The 15,973-nt window shown below is 33.0% G+C and overlaps 1 protein-coding gene across 1 annotated transcript in view; it reads right to left on the reverse strand.

The window, feature by feature from the left end:
• Positions 1 to 14,701, reverse strand: part of LOC124367599 (VPS35 endosomal protein-sorting factor-like) — a 61,546-nt gene extending 46,845 nt beyond the window's left edge. The window contains 2 exon segments of the mRNA XM_046824558.1: positions 10,413 to 10,500; positions 14,509 to 14,701. Coding sequence (XP_046680514.1) covers positions 10,413 to 10,500; positions 14,509 to 14,528 — 108 coding nt within the window. The 5' untranslated portion in view covers positions 14,529 to 14,701.
• Between the last annotated feature and the right edge of the window lie 1,272 nt (positions 14,702 to 15,973).

Genomic DNA, 15,973 nt, shown 5'->3' on the forward strand with positions numbered 1-15,973 from the left:
TTGTGTAGGGGTTTTCTAATTTGAAATAGACTAAATCAAAATTTAAAAATGATGGATCAGAACTTGGAGAATATTGACAATTCGGACAGTAGTAGTGAGATGACACTCGCGGAGCTAGCTAATAGGCCTAGATCAGACAGCTCTTTGGCTAATGCGAATAATGTTGAAACGGTGGTAGGCCTAGATAGAACTGATGCATATCAGCAATTGTTGTTTTTGATGACACAACTTAATGACAAATTTGATGGATTAAATAACAAGATGGATGAGATAAAAACCGATATTTATAACAAGATGGATGACCTAAAAAACCGATATTTATAGCAAAATGGATGACGTTCAAACGGGCATGACACAAATTGAACAAAAATTAAACACAAAAATTGAGAACGTTCAAAGTGAATTGAAGGGAGAGATTAAAGTTGTGGGGGAAGAAGTTGAAACTAAAATTGCTAAAGTCAATCAAAAATTCGATCAAGAGGTTTCACAGATTAGTTCTCGGGTTGATGAGATAGTAAATAAAATCGATACACATGCAACGGAGATACTGAGAATAAAAGATTATGTAGGGATGAGTGAAAGTACTAAGGTAAGCTTAAACGAGGAAGAATCTAAATCAAATTTAAAAGAGGAATCAGACCTACTAGTTGAGTCGAACAAAGTTCAGACCACTGTGAAAAGCGTAAAAATGGAGGGTAGCGGTCTTAATCAACAACCGGCTTGTAATATTATGGCGGAACTCTATTTGACCGAGTTTGATGAGGGTAATGATAGGACTCACCCTATGAATTTTTTGAAATTGGCTGAAAAATTTACTAATAGTAATCAAGAACACTGGGAAACAAAACTTTTGTATATTGTAAAATACTTGAAGGGGGAAGCATCTGAGTGGGCTCGGAGAAACATTGACAAATGGGAGAGTTTTGAACAATTTAAAAATGATTTCAAAAAGAGATTCTGGGGCATTACTAAACAAAAAGATTTTGAAAACAAATTGATGGGTAATGGGAATTTTTGTGAAGGTAAAACCGATTTGACAAACTATGTGCTTGGGTATTTTGACATAGCAAAGAAATTGGACAACCAGATGGATAACCTTACGTTTGTTGGCTTTATTTGTCGACATTTGCCGCCACACATAAGTGCCAGTCTGGCAATTCTACAATCCCTTGCTGGTAGGGAAGAACTAGAAGTAGTATTAAATCAGCTCAGTTATGTAAAGCCTTTCAAAAAAGAAAGTTTCAGGGATACATACAACACTAATCATGAAAATGGAAATAGACAAAAAACATACACAGGAAGGCCAACACAAAACTTTCATGACAGTACCCAAGGACAGCAGTATAGGCCAAATCATGAGAACAGGGCAGTAAATACCACGCAATTTTCTCATACCAACAATGGTAGGGCCAATCAAACTAATGGGAATCATTTTGAAAGGAATCGGGAAAATAATAGGGGATACAACAGACCCGAGGGTTTCAGAACATTTCGAGGTAGGGAAAATTACAGGGGTGGACCAAATTACCGGGGTGGACACAACTATAGGAACAATTCAGAAAACTTTGATGGGCCTAGGGAAATTGAAAATGGTCAAGATTGACAACCAACAATTCCAGGGGAAATAACTCGGAACTTAAATTTTTACGAAAGACCAAAAATAAACAACTTTGAATTGATAGGCGATAGTCAGTTTTGTAGACTATCAAACAAAATTTTGCAAATGGATACAGTTAAAACCCCTGGTGGTAGAACATCAATAGGACTTTGTGTGGGGGGTCAAACGATTAAACAATTATATGAGCAGGTAAAAATACATTCATCAAGTTTATCTGAAAACCTAATGATTTTTATTGGTACAAATGACATTCTAAAAAATAATTCACTTGAGCAAATGAAAACTGACATGAAAGATTTAGTTGAATACCTAATAAATTGTAATAAGAAATTAATCATTTTGACTCTACCTCCAATTCCGAAAGTTGCCAAAGACATTGGTATCAGAGGAAAGGTTAAAGATTTTAACAGGTTCATATGGGCATTGGACAATGGGGATACAATCAAAATTAATCATGTCACACCACACTTTGTTGACCACAATGAGTTAGGGTGTAATTTAAAATATTTTGAACAAAACATCAACTTTGGGGGAAAAACATTTGCTGATTTGGTTCATCTGAATATTGATGGGTTGAAACTTTTAAAAGAAAGCATTGATGAGTTTTTCAATCAAACTAATGAAAAATTGAAAGGGGTTGTGCAAAGTAACCAGAATCAAATCATTATGGATCAAAATATAGCGGATGATTTTTTAGATGAAAGCAACTACAATGATGGAGTAATGCGTGATAGGGTTCAATCTTTACCAGAAATTGATATTGGTATTGGAGGGGTAAAATACAAGTGTTTAGTAGATTCAGGTAGTCAAGCATGTATAATGTCAGATGAATTCTATAAGAAAATAAAAAATCAAGTGGGGTACAACATTCCAGAGCTACCTGTTAGTAATCTGTCAATTGTAGGTGTTACAGGAGTCAGGTCCAAAAGAATAAATGTTCAAATAAGACTGGAGGTAAATATTGGTGAACAAGTTGTCCCAATAACCTTTTTAATTGTTCAAGGACTAAAAATTGAGTTGATACTTGGTTGTGACTTTTTCAGCAATCATAAGGCTGTACTAAACTTTGATACCAATACTTTATGCTATAGACATGACGGGAAATATCGAGAGACTAAATTAGTGTATAGAAATGGTGAAGAATTTGTGGGGGGGTTAAGAATAATACATATTAACAGAATTAACTTGTATAAAGATGAAAATGAAATAGACAATACTTTAGCAAATTTAAAGCCATTTTTTGAACACAGATCAAATCAAGTAGGCCTAGAACAAAAAATTACTAAGATCAAACATGAATCTGAATCAGAAGCAATAGAACAGAGGTTAGTAGACAGAATAAGTGAATTAGAGGCAGATAATGTGAGTATTAAGGATGAGGAACTAGAATTATTAAGAGTAGTACTCTTTGAAAATAAAGAAGTTTTTTCGGATCAACCAGGGTGTGTCAAAGGATACACAGCAAAGCTGAATGTTAAAAGTGAAGTCCCATATATTGGCAAGTCTTATCCGGTTCCGTTCAGTAAAAGAAAATCTGTAGAGGAAGAATTAGAAAGACTGAAACAACAAGATATTATAGAAGAGTCAAATAGTCCTTTTTCTAATCCCTTAGTCTGTGTAGTAAAGAAAGATTTGAGTATAAGATTGTGCTTAGACAGTAGGAAATTAAATTCGTATCTTGTTCCGGATAGACAAAGTACAGAAACAACTGATGATATATTTCAAAAATTTATGGGAGTTAAATATTTTACAACATTAGATTTAACGCAAGGGTTTTTCCAGATCAAACTCGATAAAGAATCTAGAAAATTTGTAGCTTTCACATTCAACGGAAAAAATTTGCAATTTAAGCGATTACCATTTGGTTTGAATGTAAGCACGGCTCATTTTACTAAAGCGATGAATAAAATTTTGGACCATGAGTTTAGCAATTTCGTAACTTGTTACGTTGATGACATTCTAATTACGTCCAGAACTTTTTTGGAACATTTAGATCATATCGATAGAGTACTGAAAAGACTGCATGAGTGTGGAGTGACTGTTAAACTTAAAAAATCAGATTTTTTGAAACAGGAAGTAAAGTTTTTAGGTTTTGTTCTTAGTAAAGATGGGATAAAGATGGATGAGGATAAAGTTGAAAAGATACAGAATTTTCCAACCCCAAAGAACTTAAAAGAACTGCAATCGTTTTTAGGTTTATGTAATTATTACAGAAAATTTCAGAAGAACTATTCAGATTTGACGGGTCAGTTTGGTGACATTTTGAGTTCTAAAAGTAAATGGTTTTGGGATAAGACAAAACAAAATCTGTTTGAGAAAATAAAAGAAACATTTTTAGACTCAGTTATGTTACATCATCCAAATTGGAGTAGGGCATTCTATTTAAGTACAGATGCATCAGACATCAGTGTGTCAGCCATTCTTTATCAAGTAAATGATCAGGGGGAACATGAAGTGATAAGTTTTGCAAGTAGGACTCTTTTAGCAACAGAGAAAAATTATAGCATAACAGAAAAAGAATTATTGGCTGTGGTCTTTGCTTGTAAAAAATTCCGATCTTATATTATTGGACATTTTCAAGTAATTGTTCGTTCAGACCACAAGGCATTATCTTTCCTTACAACCTGTAGGCTATCTCATGGTAGAATTTTGAGGTGGAGTTTGGCATTACAAGAATACAATCTCACTATTGAGTACATCAGCGGAAGGCAAAATATTCCCGCTGACATTCTTTCAAGAGTAACGGACGAAAATTATAAAAATCCAGTTGAAAGGAATTCGGTAATGGTTTTACAAAATAAAATTGAAATTGAAGTTAGCGATAGGAAGATTAAACCAATGTTCAGAAATATAGGAGAAAAACAAAGGAGTGATGATAAATTTGGGCCTATTTTTACTAAATTGGATGGTAATGATCAACAAATAAAAGATCAGTTTGTTATTCATAATGGAATACTTTTTAAGAAAAATTTAAATGATGGTGATAGTTTTAAAGTCTGTATACCAAAAGCAATTCAATCAGAATTAATTCAATTTACACATTTGAAATGTGGTCATTTGGGGGGACATAAAATTTATTTAATACTAAGGGAATATTGTGTTTTTCCTAAGATGGAACTTTCAGTAAAGAATCAGTTAAAATGTTGTCAATTGTGTCAATGTGCCAAACACACCACTGTTAAATCAATAGGATTTTTACAACCAATAATTCCTAAAAAATTGAAAGATATAATCTCAGTTGACTTGATAGGAGAATTGCCTGTAGGAAGAGGAGGTGTAAAATACATATTTGTTGTGTTGGATTTGTTTTCTAAATTTGTGAAGTTGTATCCGGTCAAAAGAGCTACTAGCCGAGTATTACTAAATAAATTGATCAATGAATACATACCTGAGGTAGGTGAGATAGGTAGTGTTTTGTCCGATCATGGCTCGCAGTTCACTAGTAATTTATGGTATAATACCCTTAGAGACTTAAACATTAAAACTATTCATAGTTCTGTTTGGCATCCAGCCTCAAATCCAGTTGAAAGGGCTAATAAGGAAATTACTAAAATATGCAGGATATACTGCCATGAGAAACATACTAAATGGCCATTAGTACTAAATTTCATTGAAAAGTGTTTAAATCATTCCGTGCATGAGACCACGGAAGAAATCCCGTTTGAACTAATGTTTGGTAGGAAAGATAGGAATTTTTTACAGGATATGGTTCAATTTCCCAAAGAGAAAAGAATGTTAGCTGACTATCCAGGTAAAATAAGATTAGTCAAAGATAGACTAGTTTCAAAAGGGGAAAAAAGGAAAAGAAAATTTGATAATAAGGTCAAACCAATTAGATTTAGTATAGGAGATGAAGTTCTAGTAAAAACACATTATCTGTCTGACAAACTTGACAAGAAAATTAAGAAGTTCTTTCTGCTTTATGAGGGCCCGTATAGGGTGTCAGAAATAAAATTGGAAAACGCATATGTTGTGGTCAACGAAGATGGTGGTGTGATAGGAACATTTAATGTAACACAATTAAAAAAGTTTTATCGAAATTTGGTTTAGTTCAAACAAAGATGGAGGGTTAAAACAATATGGGTTTCGTGATTTTTATTATTCCTTTGTAGCTTTTTCCCTTCGAAAGATAAAAAAGTCTTACAAAACAGAATAAAATGGCATGGCTGGATTTTGTACGATTTGACGGCCATGGGACAAATAAATGTCAAAAACCACATATCACACACAGTTAGGTTTCTGGGTGGTTAACACAAAAAACATACTTGAAATATGATTTCAAGACAACAGTACAAGGTACACGATCACACACAGTTTATTGTTTCTGGGTGGTTAACACAAAAAACATACTCATCTAAGACGATTGAAGTCAACTTACAGTACAAGGTACATAATCACACACAGTTTATTGTTTCTGGGTTTGTAAATAGTTAAAAGTGTAAGATTCATAACAAATTATTAAATATGGTTGGATTGAATAGGAGAATGACATTCAAGTAAGGAAACACAGTTTATTTAAATTGAAACTACAGTAAATTCTAAAGAAAAGAAAGAAGAAGAGAAAAGTAAAAGCACAAAAAGACTAATTAAAATATTCATTATTGAAATAATGTATTGTTTTTTCTGATGAGTTAGTTTATTTTGTTGTACGGATAAAATAATAATAATAATGAAGTAACATGGGGGATACTGAGATGATAATAATAATAAAGCAAACTGGGGGGGTATACTGGTATAAAAGTAATTATTCTTAAAGTAAAATGTTAGAGGTAGGTCAAGTAGGCCTGTTTAATAGTTAATATGATAATGATAGATAGAGGGGTAGTGTAAAATACACTGAACAAAGGCTAAAGGTGAAGGATATATTGTGAATGGAGTGGATAAATAATAGTAGAGAATAGGAGTGGAAATTGAGAGGTTGGGAACAATTTAAAAGTGGAATGGAAAGTAGGAGTTACAGGATAATGTATGAAATAGAATTGAGCCAATAAAATAAATTCAAAAGTCAGTACTAAATTAATTAATTCAGAGGGGGGATGAATAAAAAGGAAATATATTAGGCTAGTAAATATTTGGTTTAATAATCATTTAATCAACTTATAATAATGAAGTGCAATGACACTTAAAAGGGATTTTACTGTGCGAAATGGGTATTTTATGGTATGAGGAAGTTAGGAGAATATTGTATTAAATGAATAAAAATAAATGAGTGAGAAGAAAAGAATTCAGCTAATATATAAAAAAAAAATAAAACTCAAAACAAAGGGACAAAATTGTATTATTATGACTTGGGGGGTTGCAAAGGAATTTCATTAGTTAAAAAATTGGTAATTAATTAATAAAAGGTGATAACTATTAGATAGTGCGTTGAAGTAAAATAGTACAACAAATAGGTAACAAGGAGGGTAAATAAAAATAAACTACAAAATAGACAGGTTATAATTATTATAACCTCGATTAAAATAAACAAAACAAAAATATTTAAATTATGCAAGATTATTACAAAGGATAAATAATTAAATAAATTTTTACCATTTATTGTGTATAATTTCTAAAAAAAAAAAGGAGAAACAAATTTTATAAACTGTGTGGAGAGATTGTTAGTTAATTATGAATGAATTTGTAAGATGAAAAATGCTGAGAATGAATTTTTATCTAATAACAATAGTAGTAATAATTTATTTGAAAAAATAATGGTTCATATTTATGTTATGTTGATTGTTTTTGACTTAGTTGTAAGAATGTTTAATAAATAATGTAAGTACTATTTGTGAAAAACTTTAATTTTAAATTTTAGGAAATGTTTAGTGTAAGATGTGAAAGTGAGTGCGCGAATATCACAGGCAAATCACAACAAATTAAATCACCAAAGCAACTGGACTTGGACACTTTTAAAGTCATGGTGTGTTTTTTATGAATCTACCACAAGTATGGACACTTTGAAGTCATGGTGTGCTTTTCTTTATGTCTGAAAATAAGTCTAAGGACACATAAGTTTGAAGAAGTTTTTGTCAGTGAAGATGAGAATAGTGTTTAAAATGGAACATTTTAAAAGCATTGGATGTGAGAAAAGTCAAAAACGTTTGGATCAATTCACTGCAATAATACAATTCACTTTGGTAACAAGTGATGAAATAAAAACTGTTCTCCCAGAAGGAAATAGAAATGTGGAAAGGCAAGAACTTTTAATCAAATTCAATTTCCAAAGGTGATGTTAAATGAAGTAAATGTGGAAAGGCAAGAACTTTTAATCAAATTCAACTTCCAAAGGTGATGTTAAATGAAGTAAATATGGAAAGGCAGGAACTTTTAATCAAATTCAACTTCCAAAGGTGATGTTAAATGAAGTCAGACAGATAAAGCGCTGGGCCAATAAGTATAGAAGCTGTGATAACTCACCATGACTGTAAGTCTATGAATTAAGAAAGTAAACTGTGATAACTTAGCCTGTAGACGATAGCAAAACTTAAACTTCACAAAATTTTAACTTTAAGTAAAAAATTTGTTCGTCAAGAAGCATGAAGAAAAATTTGTAATATTAGATTTAATTAACAGTTGTTTGTTCTTTGTTCTTCAATTTATTTGTTTTGTTGTTCGGATTGTTTAATATGTATATCTTTGTTATTTTAAATCATTCACTGTAAAAGTTTTAATGAGTAAAATTTTGTAATGAAAATTTTCAATTTTACCACAAAATTTGGGGGGTATCTGTAACGGGTATAGGCCTAGCCTGTAACCTAAATCAACTTTTACAATTAATAATAAATTCGAGAATAATATAATACAATAAACAATATTTTTCTATTAATAATAAATCTAAATGAATAGGAATCCAAACCGACAATTTAATTGCTTAGTTAATGTTATCATTCTCATATTTGAGAATAATCAAATTTCAATTTATTATGAAGGTTAGTTGTGCATGGTGACATAGCCCGTCACTGACAGTTTTGTAACCTCAAACATAAATCTCGAATGGTAAAGTGGCCATATTTAATAAAACTCGATAGTTCCTCATCAACATCAAAGAACAAAGGTAAACACGGCATAACGCGTGCCACGATTGGCTAACGTAACGATTACTCTCATTGGAGGGTAGCGACCCCGCGGGAACGCAAACTCGTTCTCTGCGCACCGAATTCGAGTGGGTTGTTAGCCAGAAGTAAAAGCGGATCATTTTTCGACCAGAAAAACGGAAAATTTCCGTTTTGAAGGGTATCACTTTTCCCTCTCTGCGCTACTGACTCGGAGTTGGGAAAGATAGAGTCTTCTTCCTCGACCTCTTGATGATGTAGTACCTTGTGAAATAGTTTTCAAAATTTTTCAATTATTAATCAGTCTTTTTTCAATGTGATCCAAATTTAAATTTTTCAATTATCTGTGAGGACCGCCGTGTCGCCATCATGGGATTTGGTGAATATGTTTAAGAGTATTTAAACCTTTTTGATCAACATTTTTAACAAATCAGACTCTAAATTTTAACTGCTAGGGAGTAGGGGTATTTTCTAATTAATTATTTCAAGCTAATTGGATTTTGTGTTGTAGGATGTTATTTTAAGCATAGCCATAATTTCATTTCATCAAAATCATGTTTCATTAGTATTAGTTTTTATTCAATAAATCTAAAATTTGTTTCTATCAAAATTTTATTTTCATTTTACCACACATAGCTGCCCTACGCCGCACCCATTGTAAAACGACCCTGTAAAGACAAAGAGTCTAAAGCTAATATATTTTTCACAAAACCTATCTTGTTACTATTTATTATAACGTAACGTATCCGTTACAATGTCAAAACCTCTTTATTCAACAGATGAGTTTTTTTTTTTAATAAAAACTCGCACTATCTGTTTTACAAAATATTGAATATGCAGTAAGTTTATTTGTACTATTCACAAGAATGTGTAGTATAATTTTTTTTATTTTAGGTTAGTATTTTACATATGACACCATTATTTGTGTTGATGTACAATCTAATGAATAAAGATTATTTGAATTTAAGTAATCATATAATTATTCAAAAAAACTACAAAAAGGGCCCTGATTGATAATAAATCATTGAAAAAGAATTACATAAAACAAAATAAAATAAACATATAATACAGTGTTGATAATCTAGACCCCAATAACAGATAATTTGTGAATTTTTAAGGTAAAACAATAAAAGGGTTGATAGGCACTTTTAATATTAAAAACGCACTAAAATCAGTCATAATTCATTGTAGTGGTTACAGAATGAAAATATATGAATAATACCATAATTTCATTATGGTAAAATTTTAAAATGTTTTATTATTTTTCACTAGGATAAGAAGACAGGCTGCAGTTATAAGGTCTTCTTTTTTTTACAGTTAAGTGGAAAGTCATGTGACTTCCAGAGTAACATGTAATTATTCAGAACGGGTAAGGGTGGGGGTTTGGAGCTGACTTCTGAAAATCCCATGGCACAAGCCAGTAAGCACTGCCCTTATTATTGATAGTCTAACTTTTAAACGTACGTAGCGTTATAAAAAAAAAACCATTAGTGAATTGGAAAACTATCCTATCAATATACAATTTTTCATCAAGTTTCAGGATGAAATAATGCGTATTTAAAAGTTTACCAAAAAAAGGATCTAATAAATTCATTTCAGCAGGAACATCACTCCTAACAAAGACTTCCAAATTTATATAAACAAAAAATAACTTTTAACGTAAATAAAACAAATGCTGCTCTTATCTATGTAAGATTGTGTGCACAAATTTACAGCAAACTTCGTACACTAAATAGCTAGCTCAAATCTGACTTACTCACCACTACAACACCAGGCCTAAGAGGGTGTTCAATGACCTCTTCCTGATGCATGAGAGACTTGTTCTGCGGAGATTGGATCTTGCAGCTCCTAAACATTGTTTCAATATTCATGTCTTATATACAAAATCTCTTTTATTAATAATTTTTTAATGCTCTAGTAGTAATAAATATTTCAAAAGATATGGAATTTGTTGTGAAATTGTGGAATTGTTTCAATATTCATGTCTTATATACAAAATCTCTTTTATTAATAATTTTTTAATGCTCTAGTAGTAATAAATATTTCAAAAGATATGGAATTTAACATATTCTGGCTAAGTTTTCAATAATATGAAGCCTAGAACACAACACACAACTTATATTAAACAAAAATCGATTCACTCAATGTTCAACAGAGTTAAACATATATGAGGGCTATTTCCAAAGTAACCGACAGTTGGATATTAAATTGTACATAATTGTAATTAAAATTTAAGCACTTGTCATATCTATTGACTAATTTAGAAATACCTCCTTCAAAAAATTCTGTCACCAGTGCCTTTAGCCAACTAATAATAGCGTCTTTTGGGTTCAACGTCATCATCGAAATGCTGAGAGCCAAGCCAATTTAGGATAATTTGAGAGCCAATTTGAGAAATTTATCTAAAAGCTGAGAGTTTAAGTGAAACATCAATCTTATATAACAGTTTTGTTAATCTTGTCAAGTTCTTCACTCACCACTGATGGCCTGCTACTCCTTTACTTTTAAACAAACGAACCCATTCACATACACCACCTTCAACATAACGTTTGGTCCATACTTGGCATAAAGTTTCCTATGAATATTGTTTTGCTGTAAGAACCTACTTAGAGCACGGTTTCGCATCTGGCGAAAAATTCACCTTCGACACATATTTTACAAAGCTATAGAAGGGTAGGGTACGATAAGCGGACCCGGTTTTTTATATTGAAGAATATAATCATCGATACCTAATATTCGCAATTCGAATCATAGACTATCAATCGATATAAAAGTAATAACAATCATATGTTTTAAATTAAAATGGGAATTTAATGATGTAACAAATAATAAATGAACACAACCAAAATCAGGGAAACTCATAACTTTAACTAAATGAATCAGAACGAGAACAATCAAACAGCAAAACCATAAATAATTAAGAAATTATGATAACAAACATTGGGAATAGAAAATAAATTAGAACATAACAATAATTAGAATAGGAAACGGAAATTTGTCGAACTATCTACATGTCTTCGCCTGGGTAGCAATTTTTTAGCTTTTAAGAAATGGTTGAACGTGTCCTCTTCAGAAAATCGTACCTCTCTTCGTAAATATTTACAGAGGCAATCTGCGAGAAGGTCGGCTGGGATACCACTTCTTAGACTACGTTTTACGGCTCTCCACGAACTTTCAACTGTCTGAGTGTTGGCACCAATTGCTGGGTTTAAAAAGTTTTCACTATGGTTGACAGTAAAATGGACAAAACCACAATCACTTAATCCAAAATATGCTTTCCACATATCTGTAACTATGGTTGTTCCAGGCTGCACGTGTTTTAGTACGAGAGGAATGAGAGTGTTAGCATCTCGTTTGCTTTCAGGAAAAATCTCCATCCTATATCTACCCCCACGTTTTTGGGTACTTTGGGATTATACCGACCACACCAGTATGAAGAACACAAAAATATAAATTTATAGAAATAAACATGATAGAACGAAAAAACAACTCTTTAATTACAAAATTACAAATTTACAAGCATTTCCAGGTATTGTGATCGGTATTGTTGTCGCTGTTATCTTATCTTTCTCGAGAATCCCGATTACGGCAGGCCGCACAGCATCACATGATTTGCACTGTACATAATTGCCTTTCCATTACAATTAAATTTATATTTCTGATCAGCCCGTCTAGAATTTGATATTTTACTGATAGGTACTATTTCGAGGGATGTTTTTCTTTCGTTGACATCAGCGCGGGCAGCACCGAAGGTGCTGTTGAAGCCCACGCTGATGGCTGGAGGCACTCGCATTTTGGGTGGCGGAATGTGATCAAGAATAAAAACAAGTTTTGAGTGTTTTTTTCAATAAAGAGTTTAGTTTTAGTTTAGTAATGTTTGTTGTTGTTGAATTTTTGTGTTTGGAGAAATGTAGAGGTAAAACACGGAAGTACAACAAAGCGACGCACCAGCTGAACGGGCAGCGAGACTCTGCAATCACGTTATCTACTAGACCGCTCGACTTTGACCTCTGTCTGAGGATGGGGAAGGGTTTGCGATAAGACAATTCCTGTTTTATATTGACGAAATATTGTTCTACTACGCTAATCTAGTAATCAGCAAAAGCAAAATGTCGAATAACGATTCATGTCTGGGTGTGGTCGGTATAATCCCAAAGTACCCGTTTTTGTCCTTCCAGTATAGTTTCTATTTAACCTAGAATGCAGGTTCCTTCTACCAACCTCCCTTAGTTATTTTTTACGTTTTCCAATTTTACACTAATCAATTTCCACTACCACTCCAGGACCTCCAAGCTTTTCTTCCCTATTAAACTGATCATCTATCCAAACAAAACACACTTCCCTGCAAAACGACAGCCAGTCAGATATCGTACTTCTTGATGGACTGTGTAAATCCGAACTACACTCAAGAATTAAAAAATCGTAATTTGTTTGATTTCTGGAAAAGAAGTACATTAAAGTCACAATATTGCGCAGTCCGAACTTTGATCCTTGAAAAAAACTATTTTTCAGTGCGTTTTTACTAAAATTGTGTCCACCATTACCTTCTTTTTTGCATCTGAAGACGACCATGTTAGCTCCTCTGACAGTTTCATCATTTGTTACCTTTCCACAAACATCACATAATGGATCTTTTTTTTTTTTTCCCCCTGGGGCGGCCTACTGCCATGCACTTAAGCCCCTCAAGGGCTTTTTGCGCACCCCGGAAACACCATGAGGCCCACCAGTCTACAACTTCAGCAGTTCAACAAACCGCAGAAAACAACCTATCAAGTCCTCCTGGGAAAATTCACCACCCCTGTCCAAGCTACCAAAGATAGCATACCGCTCTCTTGCTATTGCAGGGCAATCAAAGAGCGCAGGTGCTCAGCAGTCTCCTCCTGCTCATTACACCTTCCACAGAGTGGATCCTCCTGAAGGATGCCAACTCTGTGTAGGTGCTTCCTCATGTGACCATGCCCCGTAATGAGACCAATGACCTTAGAAGACATTGATCTGTTTAATGAGAGAAGGTCCGAAGCCACCTTGGAGGAAGGTGACTGTAATACCATTCTACTCACTCTCAAACCCGGATGCGACCTCCACCTTCTCCCATGCTCCGCGCGAATCCATTTCAAGACAACCCTAGAGGATTCACACCTTGGAACACCGCAGAACGGTTGAGGGCCCGTCATAATTGTTGCTGAGCCCTGGTTGGCCAGGGCATCAGCTCTTTCGTTCCCAAGAATAGGTACTAACCCAACATATTGAAGCCATAAAAAACATGTTTTATCGTCTTTCAAAGCAATTTCGTGAAGCTTCCTAAGATTGACAACCATTTTTAATACACAATGTTACTTATGCGAAATTTAAAATATTACCTTAATTGTATTATTTGAAAGTGTTTACAGCTGTTCATATAGATTATTTAAGTTAATTGTTCAAAATAATTAATCAGTATCAATTGATTATATCGATGGTTATGATTAAGTAATATCGTTTGCCAATTTCGATATAAAAAACCATGTCTGCTTATCGTACCCTACCGCTATAGAAAATTAACAAGGGCTCTTACAACCTTCTAATTGACACGGCTATATACCAACTAACCTGCTGCACTCACAGGTGTGAGAGAGACTGCTTCCCCTACTACTACCAGGGCTGTATGTGAGCGGTTAATTTTTAGAATAACCCTCATACTTATTTCTTCATAACATATATTCATGTAGCAATAGGTTAATAACGTAAATTTTTGTTTCCGGTACAGATACAACGTGAATTAAGCTTTAAATAAACCAATAAATGGTATAAAAACGAACACAAGTTTTAAATAACAGAATTACAATCAGGAAGAACAATTATAACCTAAAAACTCACCATTCCCACGACTTGCTCATCTTTCTTTCAGTATCCCTTATTGCGGAACAGTACTGGTTTTCCAGTTATTTGAATAGAAGGTTTCATGGGATACAGTTAAAACACATAGTAATCAATTAATAAAAAAAGCATATACTCTCAATCTCAATTGACATAAGCAGAAGACACTTACAATCAAACACAAACCAGATGTTTTACAAGTGAGAATTACTGACCTACTAACCAAAAAAGTAAAAAAAACCATGATAAAAACAAAATAAGCATAAAGTAACAAAAAAACTCCATTACTCCTTTTAATATTAAATTATATGAAGTAAAGTCATAGATTACGAAGTCCGTTACCAATTATGTAATTTGATGACTTTTTTACTCTATATATAAATCATGTATTTTTTTGTTGGTACTCCTGCATTGCATTCCGATACCTTTGACTTAATGTGTGCACCCATATCTGCAGTCACATTGAGTTTGGTGGAAGGAAACCCAGAGAAAATAAAACAAATTGTTAAGGAGTTTAAGCATTCCGAGAGTCCAGATATTTTTGGAGTTTTCTGTAATTTATTAAAACGAGTTGTCGACGGACTGGAATGTCTCTGTTTAGCAATAACCTCTTGCCTACGATATGGTTTCTTTCCTAATTGTCCAAACAGGAACAATACCTATCTACAAAAAAGGAGATCCCCAACCAGCTGGGTAACTACCGTCCAATATAAGTTCTATATATCAAATTTACAATTTACGAATAAATTGTTTTATATATTATTTATAATGTATTATATCAAATATAAACACTTAACCCAACGAACAATGGAAGAAAACATATACAAAATCTCTTTTATTAATATCATTATAAATATTCCTAATTATAAATATTATTATTTATTATTATTATAAATATTAGAATACTTAATATTCTTATTTGAATTGTATCGAAGGACTAGTTAGACATTTACTTGGCTGCATTATAACAAGCGGTCACCATGTCTTTAGCGAAACAAGTTACCGAGTTTTTTTGTAGATGGAGATTCTATTAAACACGCTTTGTGGCATCAGCCCTAATCATTGTTAAAATTGATGTGAATAGTACTAATTTTAACTAAACACTGGTTCCAGGTAAACCATCTGCAATTACATGTAGAAAAACACCTGATTTGCAGCTTTATGTGGGAACCTAACACTGGTGACCAGGATGTTGTTAAGTTTTATTAGCTTCAGGCTAAACTTACGTGGAAACCCCCAATCACATTTGTTTGCTTATAACTATATAGAATATATAGAATATTGTACCTGTTTTAGGTGCATGGAGGCAGTTAACATAGTAATATCTGGTTGCAACCTACCATCACGCTCTGTTCCACCACTCATATCAACTATGGACCGGTCTTTGTGGGTACATACTGGCACTTGTGTAGAGGTTCTAAAGTTATACGAAAGGGCAGTTAGAGTAATTTCTTCCTTAAGTTAT

This window comes from Homalodisca vitripennis, chromosome 8 (assembly GCF_021130785.1).
Source record: "Homalodisca vitripennis isolate AUS2020 chromosome 8, UT_GWSS_2.1, whole genome shotgun sequence".
In the NCBI taxonomy this organism is placed as follows: domain Eukaryota; kingdom Metazoa; phylum Arthropoda; class Insecta; order Hemiptera; family Cicadellidae; genus Homalodisca; species Homalodisca vitripennis.